The 15,605-nt window shown below is 37.3% G+C and overlaps 1 protein-coding gene across 1 annotated transcript; it reads left to right on the forward strand.

Annotated features, from left to right (window-relative positions):
- Window positions 1-2,583: 2,583 nt before the first annotated feature.
- On the forward strand, window positions 2,584-11,747 carry LOC115929255 (negative elongation factor E-like). The gene is made up of 8 exons (XM_030997918.1): window positions 2,584-2,800; window positions 5,180-5,261; window positions 6,164-6,222; window positions 6,682-6,884; window positions 7,565-7,608; window positions 8,258-8,387; window positions 9,518-9,681; window positions 10,369-11,747. Exons 1-8 carry the CDS (start codon window positions 2,729-2,731, stop codon window positions 10,443-10,445), a joined length of 831 nt encoding a protein of 276 aa, XP_030853778.1. The 5' UTR covers window positions 2,584-2,728; the 3' UTR covers window positions 10,446-11,747.
- Window positions 11,748-15,605: the final 3,858 nt, after the last annotated feature.

Raw genomic sequence — 15,605 nt, forward strand, 5'->3', positions numbered from 1 at the left:
CACATTTTTGTAGTTTGTAACACAGAGCTCAGTGAAGCAGGCCGCGACGTAGCCAGAGTTCGATGTTTGGGGGGGGGGGCACTATATGTAATCGATCGAGGTAAAAAAAAAGGGGTCTTAAACAAAATCAACCGATCTTGGAAATTTTAGGTGGGCACGTGCCCCCCCCCCCCCCTCCCCCGTGGCTACGCGCCTGCAGTGAAGAAGGGCAGGTCCAGTTTGTTGCCCACAGTTGGCATTCATTTACATGTTTCACGACCAAGACATTGGCCCGAATTCACAAAGCAAGGTTTGAGCTCAGACCAAGGTTTGACCTCAAACCTCCTTTTGTTTCGCCAAACCTCCCTTTGTTATTTACAAATCAGGTTTGTTTGAGGTCAAGGTTTGTTTGAGGTCAAAATGTTTGAGGTCAAACCTTGGTCTGAGCTCAAACCTTGCTTTGTGAATTCGGGCCGTTGTGTCAGGTACAGGTTGTGTGTTTGGACAGTTGATTTAAAACAGTAATTTGAAGAGGTTAACATGCAGTATTTCAGAAATCTTTAAAGATTATATTGGACAACAAATAATGCAAGACAATTTTCACAAAGGACCAATATTTATGATGGTTCATCCTATTTGAGGCATACTTTTTTGTAAATCCATGAGCTATATATGGTGGCATATAATAGTGCATCCCCCTCTAATGGCCACAAAACAACAACAAATATGTATATAATTATATATATAAATAAACAAAGAAACAGAGAGAAGTAGATAGATAGATGGATGGATAGGTAGAAAGATAGATATATAGAAAAAAGAAAGAAAGAAGGTACGAATGGAGAGAGGAAAGGGGAACTATTGATGAGCAACATTATAACCATGGCGCAGAAAACAAAATAACCCGCCTTTCAGCCCATTACAGATCCTCCTATAGATCCTCCACTGATACAGTTACAGAGCTATTCATAATTATGACAGATATTGAAATAAAAACGCAGACCGAGACTGCCTCAAGGAAAGGCATGAATGGACGTTCTTTTGAAGAAGAAAACAAAATGAGAGACATTACTTCCAAAATAAAGAAAGGTAGGCACACATGCAGGAAATGGAGGTGAAAGGGGTGAGAGGGGCCGGGAGAGCAGGATAAAGAGAGAAAAGGAGAGGGAGAGAGAGGGGGAGAGAGAGAGCGGGAGAAAGAGAGAGAGGGAGAGAGAGAGAGAGAGAGAGAGAGTGAAGAGACGGGAGGGGAGTAAGGGTGAGGGGGTATAGAGAGATGAGATTTGTTTTAAGATAAACAGATCTATGGATCGGTCGAAATGCCCCAAGCTGGCGCCAACTAGCCTGGGGTGAAATTAAAATCTCAAGATAATCTCAGAGCAGAATGGGTGTATATCCCGGGTATACCCTATACAGAAGCTTTTGGAGAACAGGGCGGGCCTACTGCATAATACCCCTCCAATTTAGAATCGAATGAAGAGGAATCGGATACTTTTTTCTCACGGGTGAGAGGGGGTCGAGCCCAATTTTTTGTTTAAATCAAAGTGGGAGGGTTGAGTTCTGGGAAGAGGTGAAAAATAATTTGTGAGCATTACTCATTCTTATTATGCAAGTGTGGAAGAACATCAGATAAGACATGTTCCCTGAAAAGCATGGCTCTTCAAATGCCTTCATATTCTAAATATGTCATGTACATCGTAAAACTCGGGGGGTAGGTTTTTTACGCTACGTGTTCGTGTAGTCCCATATACATCTTTCTGTGTACAGTGTTTGTTACTTTACCAAGACTTGGCCAAATTTCTTATCATTTTGATGATTCCAGAACCTTGCAATACACACAAATTCTTATATGCTAGATGATCAACCTTTTCCGGTCGATTCCACACCGTTTCTTTCACAATGCAATCGCATGACCAGAACTCAACTTCATCTAACTAAAATCTAAAATCAAATATGATTATTTAAACAATAATATTGAAAGTAGCCACGCATTCAGCTGCTGCAGGGGCTTTTGACGGTTCTAGGACTATTACACAACGGAAAACTACCCCAAAGGACAACACCCCCCCCCCCCCCAGGACAATTCAGTGGCGGATCCAGGGGGCCCCCTCCCCTGGGGAAAAACGCATTAATTTTACCTTTTTTTCAAATTTTCGAGGGCCAAACTAAGGGCTCACTCGGGGGGTACGTTGTCCTTGGGGGTAATTTTCAGAGGGGTTATTGTCCTTGGGGGGGGGGGGGGGTAGTTTCCGGGGGTGAATGTCCAGAGGGTTACTGTGCACTGTCCTGATACGGCATTGGCATCCTTAGAATATTCGACCTTCCCCTCCATTCCTCCGAGCTAGAAATTTGCGGCGTTTTGTATTTAGTTCTGTTGTTTGTTAACACTGTCTCGTCTGCGTTAATGACATTGGTTATGCTTTAATTATATCGGGATCGATGACCTCTCTTCGCTCATTAGGGACTTTTAGATTCGCACGAAGACAATGCAGGATTGCTACGATCGACGTCCTTTTAATGCACTGCCTTGAATGGACGTCACACGTATCTATCAGTCCACGCAAATCGAAGAGTCCCTATTCATAAATCGACGTAGGAAGAAATTAGTCTGTTATTTCAGCAGTGCAAGAGAGCGAAAAGAAGAAAAAAGCTCAGCTCAAGCGATAGATTATCTCTAATTAATTAGAAGGTTTTCCTGAACTTCTTGTCTCCTGATACATTCTTCCCCGTATTTTGTAAATATTTTGCGATGGGTTACTCCAACAAACTCACAGAAGAAGAGGAAATGCTCCAGAAAAAGTTTGCGAAGCTAAGGAAGAAGGTAAGCTCAATATATTGTCCCATATATTCGGTTTTGTGTTTGTAAATCCCACACCCAAAATATACGATTGCACAGTTTGTGTTACTGCATGCCATGATATGTCTAACTTACTTGTCGAAAAACCTAATTGATCTGTAAAATGTTATCTTCTGTTTTTGTTTATATTATTAGATGATGATGGTGATGATGATTATTATTATGGTTAGGCCTAGTCTAGACCGAATTTTCCGTCTCTTTCGTTCGTTAGCCTCTTATTGGGGTAGGGTCGGCTCTCTCTTTAGAGACGGAAGCCGTTTATACACATGTCCTTGCTAACGCCACGGCCAGTTCTGGTCGTAGCGTTTTGCCCCCAAAATCCCCAAAATGTCATTTTACCTCGAGCATGTTATATTGTAAATTAGGCCTAGGCTATAATAAATCAGTTCCACTTACCAACTTGACTGAAATAATCAGTTTAATAGTCCCTTTTTAGGAAATTATGGGTCAAAATCGAAATCCATTTTGAAAATCTTTTTCAACATGGATTCCGATTTCGACCCATAATTTCCTAAAAAGGGACTATTAAACTGATTATTTCAGTCAAGTTGGTAAGTGGAACTGATTTATTATAGCCTAGGCCTAATTTACAATATAACATGCTCGAGGTAAAATGACATTTTGGGGGATTTTGGGGGCAAAACGCTACGACCAGAACTGGCCGTGGCGTTAGCAAGGACATGTGTATAAACGGCTTCCGTCTCTAAAGAGAGAGCCGACCCTACCCCAATAAGAGGCTAACGAACGAAAGAGACGGAAAATTCGGTCTAGGCCTAGTCTAGACTAGAGACGAGTAAAGGAGGGGGTAATCGACCAGCTTCAGTTTTCGGCCAATTGGTTGGATGCATGGTAAAATACCTTTAAAATACATCGCATAACAGCATATCACATATCCCACATCCCACACATACCATACCATGCCAGAGTCACTGAAGAACCACATTTGTAATGAAAAATATATCCTAAAATATCACATTTTAGCAATGTAATCGGCGGTCCCGCTACCCGAATCTGAAAAATCGAGTATCTTATGCATGTCTGTAAGAAATATGGGTACCATAAAATGAGCTTTATTTCAAGTATTTTTCAGATTAAGAGCCCGATTTTGTGCTAATCGCAAGCTCAAAAGTATCTCACCGCGTGTATTAAATCAATGCAGCCGGACACTGCAACGCACACACGATATCTCTGTCTAATTCAGATTCCAATTTCCGATCACTGCAGTACTAGTTTTCGGCCTGGCGAGCTCCGGGGAGCTCCGGCGTGGAATACCTGCTCCGCCCGCTAGTATTATAGATCAGCGCAGAAATGCATGGCGCGTGCTCGCCTCCTATTGACTTCGTACATGCGGCCGAAAACGGGTTTGCTATGCCGATAACTGACTCCGAAACAGTGAAAATTGAAATGAATATTGTCATGGCAATTCGTGATTTTTTTCTGGGATTCTTTTTTTGTTTAAATAATAATAATATTTGCTTCATGATTTGAACAAGAAATGATAAATAGGAAGTAAAGGGTCCAAAAAATAGGATTTTTTCATAAGTGGCCGAAAACCCACTCCTTTTATCTAAGCCTATATTAATAATTGATTATCATTTATGATATTATATTATCAACACAATTCACATCATCAATCCATCACATCATCTCATCATCAATTCCTCATCATTGTCACCATCATCATCATCATCATCATCATCATCATCATTATCATCATCATCATCATCAACATCAACAATATACGGAAGAAAAGGTAGTCCTGTTGGTCTTCCGGTCGCTTCTTCTTTATGGTTGTGATTAACAGACGAAAACAACTTTGAGGGCACACTAGAGAGATGGATCACGTGCAACACACTGGAATTTAGACCAATAATTAACAAGTAATCTTTTGAAGATATTCAAACTTGGTGCTGCTACCACAGCTTTTTTTGGTATTTTGTTTGGCTTTTGGGGGTATTTTGGGTTTTTTTTCTTCTGAATATTAAATAAAAGAAACAAAAGGAGGCGGCGGCCAAAAAGGAAATGGCGGGGACAAAGGACACATTTTTGTTATTTGGCCTCATACAGCTCCAGGTAGCCTAATTTTGTAATGATAATAACAAGGAAATGAGTTTAGAGCACTTCACTGGACAAAGAATTAGATAAGGTGTTAGATACAGTGATGAATTGATAACAAAACTAGAATTGTATTTAAAGTAAAGAACAAAATGAAATAAAGAATAAAATAACTAAGATCAAGATCTATCTTCATTAGTTTATTCTTACTTGCTGGCCGTCGAGATTTGCTGGATCAGGGTTTAAACAATTTATGTGGATTCTGTTGATCGTAATTTTTCCTCACAGAAAAAGATGATTCAGCAACTAAGACAGAGCAAATCAAATCCTCAAACCCCAACAACTCCCCAACCAAAGGCTACAAAGAGACGTAAGTATCATTTCTTCTCAGCTTACTGTATGTTCACATCTTCAAATAAAGTGTAAATCTTAGATATCTTTTTCATCTTTAGTGGTCTCCCCCCCCCCTCCCCCCCCCCCCAAAAAAAACAAAAAAAAATCTTGCCCATGTATGTTATTGACAAGAAAAATGTTCAAGTTGAAAGGAAGCGTACTCTAAATAAAGGGGGAAAAAAAAGAAAACAAAAAAACATGTTGCCTGTGACATGTATAAAAAAAATTAAAGAAAGGGGAGAGTACATATTTTAAGAATACCAGAATATATTCAGAGATAAATTTCATCCATTATTCAAGTGTCTCATGTAGCAATTATGGCAAAATTTGAGGCTGGCTAGAAGATGAATTAAAAGAGTTATGCTTTGATTCTATAATCTGTGTTTAATTTGTGGAGTACTTTTGAATTTTGAATGTATATTTCTTTCATGTTTACCTTTTTTTTTGTCCATTATACTTTGGACCGATTCCATATAGAAACTTTGTTTCCAAAATCCTTTTCAAAATGACACCCTTCTGTAAAATACAAAAGGCTTTTGTAAACTTCTTTTTTAAATATTTTTTTTTAAAGAAGATGTTTATGCATTTATTGATAAATCAAATACAAAACATTCAATTAAGAATAATAGTATATAATATAATTGATTTACATAAAGAATGACAACTGAAATACACACACATAAAAATGCATATATAATTGAAAACTTGAAAGTATGGAGCTAAGTCAAAAAATCAAAATAAATGCAGAGGCCAACTATCATAATCATGAATGTTTGTGTCGATAGCAGCCGGGAAGGGGGGTACATGGTGCTGTTATAGGAGAATAGAGTCATTAGAGTGTCATGTTTCCAAATGGTATTTCTTTGCTTTCCATTCTAGCTGCTGAAACAAGTCAAGAGGATGCAAGGGAACTTGCCAAGAAGGTGCTAGCAGCTCAGGTACATATGGTATATTGCATTGAGAGAGAGAGGGAGGGAGGGAGGGGGGAGGGAACAATTATCGCCTGGGCAGAAAAGATAACAAATGAAGAAGTTTTCAGAAAAGAAAAGCAAGAGTAAAACCAACAACACAATAAGAAAGAGGCAAATGCAATTTGTTGGTTACATATATATACAGAAAGGATAATCTAGACAAAACAATATTCATGGGGAAAATTGCTGGAAAGAGAAGCATGAGAAAGCAATGTCTCACATATTTGCCAAGCCTGAACAAATGGGCAACCCAAATTGAAATCAGCAATACCTGCTTTTTAAGAATAGCAGATAATAGACAGAAATGGATGGCCATGGCCACCAATCTCTGTATTAAACAGACCTGGGACTTGCCGATGATGATGATGATGATGATGATGATGATGATGATGATTGTCTGTGTTTTTCTCTCACATTTATGCACAGCACTCCAAATCAAACAAGCCTGAGAATAAAGAGAAGGGTTTCAAGAGGTCTCGCAACCTAGAAAGACAACGAAATCAAGACAAGCCTGTCAGTGCTGCACCCTCTTACAAACCATTTGATGATCATAAATCGGGTCTGAGGGGTGCCAATGAACAATCTTCATCACCCAGTGTCGACTCTTCTAAAAAGAGTCTCTATGACAGGTAATTAAGGGCTACGTGGATGCTACTATCCATTCAAAGAGACAATATTTAAAGCCCCACTGTACTACTTATAGCTACAGTACTTGCGCCCTCTATATATCGAACAATGCCTAATCGGTGCCTGTTGGTTCCCCGTGTCCCCTTTTTTCTATGTTAATTGAGAGCTTCTTTTTTTAATTTTTAATCTACATATAATCCTTTTGAGTTACAAAATTATTTGCATTGAACTTTGATGTGTTGCGGGATTGGCATAACTTTACTCTTTTGACTTTAACAAATTTTTAAAAATGACGTTGATATATTATATTGTCACACCTTTTTTTTTTTTTTTTTTCTTTCGTGTATTCCCTGATCAACTTTTCTTTCTTTTTTCTTCTTCCTTCTATTCCTCTTTCTAGTTCCGTCTTTCTCTTTCTCTTTCTCTCTCTCTCTCTCTCTCTCTCTCTACTTTTTTGATGACACAGAAGGTTTTTAATGTTTTTAATATTTGAATATTTGTAATATATTTAAATTTTAACGTAATATTTGTAATATATTTAGATTTTGATGTAGTATTCATAATATATTTAGATTTTGATTTACCGGTAATGTTTGTAATATATAAATATATTTGTAAACAAAGCCCTTGTTGCTGTGTCATCTCATGTTTGTTTTACTTCTTTTTGCTCCATCATGTTCAGTTTTGTGAGCAGTGGAACTCTTGAGGATGAGAAACGTGGCTTCAGTAAGTATAAGCTTCTCAAACTCTACAGAATATCGATACGCGGAGTCAGATCTTCATATCCTGTTAGTTTTTTTTGTGTGTAATGATTTTTTATTGTTATACATGTAGATGGGCGACATATACTTGATTTGCCATGAAAAGTATCCATAGCAGAATTTTTATTCTTGTGTAGTGTTACAGTGTAATGTCAAATGTGCAGAAAAGGATGATGTAACTCTTGAGCTTTATTAATATACTTTGGGGGTAAAATCATGGAACAAATTGAATGTATTCACTTGCATCTCACAAAGATACGTGATAGTAGAACTATACGATATTTTAGAACAGTATGTGCTCATGTATGTATGTCCCACTTTATGTTTCTTGAATACTAATTACCAATCGTTACAAACTTTAGTAAAACCTTAGGTATATATGGTTTTATTTTATAATTCATTCATGTATGAATTGAGCAATTATTTACAAAATACTAAAGGATATGTTTTACTTTGTCACGTCATTAGGGTCCAAGCAGTTAAGGATTCAACATACAACAAATAAGTTGAAATAACATTTCCTCTTATCATTTTTTTCTCTTGTGATTATTGTATTATCCTTCATCAATATTATGAAATTAACAATTATTTTAATTTTGTCCTTTGCCTTGTAGATCAAGAAGGTGGTAAAAAGCAAGGACACACAATCTTTGTAACTTCTCCTGAGATCAGCGAGGATCTGTGTAAGCAAGCCTTCAGCAGGTTTGGTACAATGGCCAACGTCTCACTGGAAGTAGAAAGAAAGTAAGCCTTCTTAGAATATATGTAAAACACCCAGTAAGGAGAAACTATGTTCATTTATATTTGTCTTAAATGCAAACTCCATATATGTTTGTTATATGCTGGAAGGCGCTCATTTAAAGGGGTGTAGCATGGCACATACTGGTTAATGCCATCTACGACTTCTTTTGGACAATTGCACGTAAACGAATGGACTTGATTAAACGGTCGCTAGCGTTTGCGAAACAGACCTAAGCATAGAGATCTATTAAGACATTTCTATGGACCGAAGTTCTCCTCACGCTTCGTATTGTGCATGCACGTGAATAATGCGGTGGTCGTAGGTAGTCGTATTATACCCGATTGGCCCTGAGTCAGGCCACGGAAAAGACACGTAGTCTCGTCATGCTACACTCCCTTTAAGATCTGGGTTCCCCATGAAGGAGAAAGGGAAGCTAACCAAGGAATTAATATATAGACTGCATAAATTAAACAAAGAAAATTTGAATTGGAGTTGGCTACAGATGGAGATACAAAAAGAATAGTTACGAGACGTCCTGACCAACGGTCACCTATCCCCCCTCTCCCTCCCCCTCCCATAGAGGGGCCCCTTAAGTAGATGAAGATGATGAGGTGTCATGGTCGATTGGTTTAACACTAGACTGCAGTGACTGGAGATGCAAAGGTACTGGTAGTGGGTTCTCTCCACCCAGGTGTCCAATGACTGCCCGAAGGAAGGAATTTCTTGAATGCACCGAAATTGGTGCCCCATATATGTTAGATATGACAAGCACTATAAAACTATCCAATACAACATACCTTTGGTTAGTTTGTTGAATTAATCTAGTCATCTGATTGGTCAAAATTGGAGTCGTGATTTTAGCCATGCTTGCCTACCGGTCAATAGTTAAACGGTTAACGGGCCGCATAAATGAATTCCCCTCGGGTCGCCGCCCGCCCCGTTGCGCCTCAGGGTTATATCAGAATGTAATGTCCCCTTGAGCCTATAGAAACAGCGATGACTCTCATAGCAGTCAATATATCTTTATAATTATATTGTTATCATTATTGTTATTATTATCCTTATTATTAATGTTGTTGTTGTCATTATTATCATCTTTATGGTTTATGATTTTGATTATTTTATGTATCAGACGTGCCTTCATCACATTTGATAAAATGGAGGACGCAGATAAGGCCATTGAAGAGATGAACGGTACCATGGTGAATGGAATGACGGTCAGAGTAGCCATGGCCAGGAGACAGCCTTCTCTAGAAGCAGTCCAGAATAACACCAACTCACCCTGGACCAAGATAGGTGAGATGAACAGATTTGTTTGTTGACAGTTTAAAGCCCCACTGCACTACTTATAGCTACTTGCGCCCTCTATACAGCAAACAATGCCTAAGCCGTACCCATTGATCTCCCATGATGCCCTTTTTCTTATGTTAATTGAGAGCTGATTTGATGAGATAACCACCTGCCAGTGACCTTGCAGGGAGGTCTAATCTCTCCATGCCAAACTAGTGCAGACGGGCTTAAAGACACAATAGGCTTCTCTTCATCAGCTCGAGTTGGCCAAATAGCCCGCTATTTTGTGATCGGAGAAATTAGCCCGAAGTTACAAGTTGTGTCTTCATCTCGAAACCGAACTCAAAAAATTTGCTCAGCCTTTGTGCATAGTGCGAGTCTTCGGCCTGGTGAAGGCAGACCAACAAATAGCGGGCTATTTTGCAAACTAGCCCAAGATATCTTGGGAAGATTTCCAGAGCAAATAGCTCACTGTTTGCGTCTTCACCTGCCAAATAGCCCGCTATTTCTTGATCTGGCTAATTTCCTGGACTCGAGCTGATAAGGACAGGCCTTATAAGAAGGATCTAGAGATTTCTCTTCAGTTCCCCTCTATATAGTAAGCACTCAACATTAAAACAACAGAAAGATATATTATTTGTTTTTCTGTGACAGGGTTGTAATTGATTTTATTTTTTGTTTCCTTTTACACAGCTGGTGGGATCACCAAGACAAGACCAAAGGACAGTAGAGAAGTAGTGGTGTATGATAACGATGACCCATTCGCATAAGAGATGTAAGACAATGATGACCTGTTCGCATAATAGATATAAGACAATGATGACCCTTTTGCATAGGAAAGATTTTCACCGAATGCCAGGATGACAAAGAATAATGATATACGGCAATGATGAGCCGTTCGCATAAGGGAGATTATCACCAAATGCTAGGATGACAGAGAAAAATGATATATGACAATAATGAGCCATTCGCATAAGGGAGATAATCATTGAATGTGATGGGCTATGGCAGGAGAGAAGTAGTGGTTGTATACCAGTTCAATGTTTGGACTTGTGAAGATGCAGATCATCACTTTGATTTTCAAAATCTGTTGATCCAAATCATTCGACCGTCGACCAATCAATTACAAAATTACAGTTATCTCTTATGTACAGCATTGTGAATTGTGATTGACAATCAGTTTATTGTTGCCTGGCGATCATGTAGATGTGATCGTGCATTTAAGATGTTATTTGAACATTCAGTTTCAGAACGTGATTGTTCTACATATGCTCCGTCATAAGATAATTTGTCACCAGTTTTTCATTTTGGAACCAAATTCCAAACCCTAGACCCATCACTACAGTATATCAATCATAACCCTTGGCCTAATCTAAAACCAGATTGCAACTGTCACCTTAAACCCAGTATTTTTTATGAAATAGATAAAGAGTGCAGAGCAATTATCGCTGAAGTATGTGCTGAATAACTAGGAATACCAGCCCGTGAGTGGAGATGGTGCACATATTCATTGTGTGCTTGAAATCTAATGGATAGCATCACGATCGGTAAAGCACTATAAGTTCGAAAAATTGAAGTATGAAGTGCTTTACAAATGTCATTTGTAAGCTGTCTTGAATTTAGGGTAAAATACTTAGCCAAAAGCTTCAACTCATCAATACCAAATTTAGTATTTTATCTACTGTAAGTAAAATACTCATATTCCTGACATAGATACGGAACTGAATACCTTCCCCGGATCTTGTCCTGCCTTGTACAATTGTGCATTTGTCACAGCTTCTGTCCTCCTCTCATGACTATTTGGGAGGGTTGGTTGGTTATAGTGTTAGAGTTTGATCTTCAAGAAATCATTTCATGATTTTCGGTGTTTGGAAGGGAAAAATGAAACCCCATGATATAATTTAGTGAAATTAATGCAATATGAGATGTAAGACGTTCATATAGAAAATACCAGTGTTGAAATGCTGATAGGTATTTTTGAGCATATATTCATAATGTGCTTGTAGTTATTGTAAGAAATGTACATTGTTGTTTCATGTATGTAAATAAATAAATGTAGAAAGTATCACCTGTATCCTGTGTGCTGACCTAATTTTAATGGCTGGTGAGTTTTATACAAGTTGGGTTGCAAACTTTTTCAGAAAATTGCTTAGATAATAACTAAATGCAATGCAAAGTTGTGCCCACATAACATTAGATAACTCACATAGGCTGTGCAGTATTTATGTAAGCAGTAGTTTAAAGATACTATGTCCCTTTTGCAGCCAACCTCAAATTCTGTAGAACTTTGCAGAAATTATGAATATGTCATGTATGTCCTATCTGTGAAATTTAAACATTAGCAATGTCCTAATATTCAAATTATGCAAAGAAAGCTGTTTACTTGCTAGACTTCACTGACAGACACTATTGAGTGACTGACTGGCTTTTTTTTCCTTCTTTGGTAATGAGCTGTAAAGGGTACAAGAGCATTTGTCTACATCAATAACCCACTTCTTGTAATGGCCAAAATTAAACTGATTGAATCTTTGCGCAGCATAAAACGTATGACCATTTGGTACAATGGTCTGAAAATCAAGATTATTACTTATTGGCTCTATAGCTCCTAAGTCGATTTGACAACTAATAGTCGTTATTTTCCCACTTGAAGACATTTTCAAGCCTCCTTTTTTTTTAGGGAAGTTCTAAATTAGCATTATCTTTCAAATACCGTTGGAATTTAACCTTTTCATTTTTTGGCCTGCAAATGGGACATAGTACCTTTAAGGTAGGGAAATTATAGTGAACAGATTTTCTGAAATTATTGCAACCATAATATAAACCTCGTCCCTCCCGGCCTACAAAGTTACCTCTTGTGTCTACACTGTTCTTCTCTTTCTCTTTTCTTTTCATTGTTACTTATTACCCTCTTTCTCTCCATTGCATGCTTCTTGGTCTTGCCTTACATTTTCTACCATCTCACACTCAATCCCCTCTCTTCTTTGTGTGCTCTTTCCTTCAATCTCTATCTCTCCCCACTCTTTCTCTCTCCCTTAATACTTGCTACCATCCTCATTGACCTTGCTTCCTTTCTGCTACTCCCCCTCCCTTCTCTCCCTCTCTCTCTCTCCTTCTCTCTCTCTCTCTCTCTCCTTCTCCCTCTCTCTCTCTCTCTCTCTCTCTTTCTCTCTCTCTCTCTCTCTCTCTCTCTCTCTCTCTCTCTATATATCCTCTCTCTCAATCTGTCACATTTATTTTCCATTCCATCATATATCAACTATTGCATTCTTCTGATATCTTCTGCAACTACATCTCAAGACAACAAATTGGACAGCATGTACTACAACCACGGCAACGTGAAGTTTATGCATATTGTATATCTTTATTCCATCTTCCATATCATGCTTCTCTGTCTATCCAAACAACCCATGTTGAATATACATTACATTCAAATTACATGTATATCATTATCAACATCACATGGTACATGTATATGCATCACAGTTTCCTTTTCATTCCATTTCAAATTACACATGTATATCAATATCACATGGTCCACCCCCCCCCCCTCCCTTCCCTAACCCCTGTGATCTAGCACTTTAATACATGTAGGTGCTTTATTTGACATAGTTTGAAGCATGTAGTTTGTGGAACAATAAAGCAGTTCATAGAATCCTGAGCAGTCCATACAAGACTTGAGTCCTTTCACACTACTAAACAATACCGTATATACCACACTCACATGGTCTAAATCAGGGCCTCCTTTTATACAACTTGATATCAATAACAAGATACAGTAACCATTGTTAGCTACTCAAATCATTGCAAAGTTGGTACATAAATAAAAGATGTTATCAATTAAAAGTTTTGTACAAAAAGGGCGTCACTGGTCAAAGATGCGTTGAATAAAACAACCAACTCCTCAGTCTAAACAGCTCCAATTGTATTAACTAAATCTGGGCTTGACTGAAACCCAGCACTGGTTTTTTAATTTGGTTGAAATGTGGACACTTCTGGGGAGATTTAATTCAGAAACAACTTCATCTGCATTAGAAGAATGTTTTCAATAATAGTCAATTTCAATAACAAACTAACCATTGGTGCTTGCGCAGATCTCTCTTAACTTTACGAGAGTGCAGCTATCTCTGCGCAGATAAAAATGAATGACATGTACTAATTTTGAATTGTTTTGACAGCTAACATTCACTTAAAATATAACATCCTTGTCAGAATATCACCTGAGGTCAAATCTGTAAATTAAAATATTTTTACAACAGATTTTAGATAGGAGCTACTGGTAATACAAGATAAATTACATACATGTGCATTCCCAATACAGGCTGTGTTTTATATGACTTTCTTTTACAAAAGTGGATGGAGTTTAAGCAATAATCAAGATATACATGTACAATACAGGTCCCCTGACAACAAGTAGTTTGAACAGTTAAGCATATACTTTAAAGTAATAGTTTATAAATGAAATAAACATGTATCTCAATATGATATAAGAACTATGTTTATAAACAAAACACAGAGACGGCTGTCGGCTTTATAGTTCCATGCAATATCCCTCAAATATCCCTCATGGGATTCATAAGATTCTGGGCCTATTACCAGACTGACAATGTTGAATGGGGATGTACATTGTATAAGAATGGCCCAAAAGACTCCAGAGGACTCCTAAAGACTTCAAGAGGCTCCCAAACGGTAATATATGATTGAAACGCTTCTAAAAAAAACACCTTACAATAAACAATAATGAAACTGTGTACATGTACCAGAAGATTATATTCTCTTCGAAATGAAAGCATTTTGAGCACAGTAAAAATACATTTTTGTTCATTTATTCAGAATAATACAATTCTCATTTTTCTCACACCTTGTCATGTTCAGTTTCTCAATGAATTAGACAGAGATAAATAAATAACTAATACGCTACATATACAATAACATTCTTGTGGTAATGTGCATAAGACTGTACACAAACTGTTGGTTAAGACGTTTTCACCACAGAATATATGACTACCGGATAGATTCTTTTCTTCCCTTTTCCTTACCGGTATTCAAATTTGCACATAAATGATCACTTCTTTTATAAGGAGATGATGTATTGTTAGTTTTATATGAATTTAGAATGTAGAGTTTAAATGCAAAATGATTTTAGATTATGAAATATTATAGTTACATGATCAAGAATGTTATCTTCTTTGGGGTGTATTTATACATTAAATGAATGATACATGTTTGGCAAGTTTATAAGGATGAAGAAATACAAAATTTCATAACACAACTGAAAATTAGACAATCAAAACAAAAGTGTACATTTGTATATCTGTAGGTCTCACCTAAATAATAATTAAGAACATACAAAATTGGACAAATTAAATTCAATTCACAAAAAATGGCATAGTTTTTTTTCTCTCACAATATTCACCTCTAATTCTTAAGTATCCTAACAAATGTAACAATGAAAGAATTCACTATTCAGCACGAACTTGCTCGAAGCTATGATAGAGCTTTCTCTACTATTTCTAAGCTAATCTTCAATTGCATTAACACTTTTAAAGATTTGACTTTGCATTTGTAATGGAAGCATAACAAAATATCATCAAAATTCCAATCAAAATTCTCTGAAATGAATTACAATTATTTTGGAGTATTTGAACAAGATTCATTAATAAAATTTGCATTTCAATGAATAATTCACACATTGGAAGATGAGAAGGAAAAAAAAAAAAATCATTTTGCTAATCTAAAATCACACCACTGCCCATCATTCTCACCTTAACATACCAGTATGTGATAATCTTTATCCTTTTCTAGATTAACTAGTTACAATAACTGTTATGAGCTACTTAGATCGAGGCATTTGATTGGCTGAGATCAAATTTGTCATAGAAATCGAGCATTTGTTATGGATAACAAGGTTTACGAGACAGGGTCCTGGAAAG

Source organism: Strongylocentrotus purpuratus, unplaced genomic scaffold, assembly GCF_000002235.5.
Source record: "Strongylocentrotus purpuratus isolate Spur 01 unplaced genomic scaffold, Spur_5.0 spur5_scaffold_4, whole genome shotgun sequence".
NCBI lineage: Eukaryota > Metazoa > Echinodermata > Echinoidea > Camarodonta > Strongylocentrotidae > Strongylocentrotus > Strongylocentrotus purpuratus.

What these genes read in the sequence shown, in the direction of transcription:
- LOC115929255 (XM_030997918.1), top strand. Translation starts at nt 2,729, where the DNA reads ATGGGTTACTCCAACAAACTCACAGAAGAAGAGGAAATGCTCCAGAAA. An exon ending in ACCAAAGGCTACAAAGAGAC is followed by an intron (nt 5,262 to 6,163) that starts GTAAGTATCATT and finishes TTTCCATTCTAG; the next exon opens with CTGCTGAAACAAGTCAAGAG. An exon ending in GGATGAGAAACGTGGCTTCA is followed by an intron (nt 7,609 to 8,257) that starts GTAAGTATAAGC and finishes TTTGCCTTGTAG; the next exon opens with ATCAAGAAGGTGGTAAAAAG.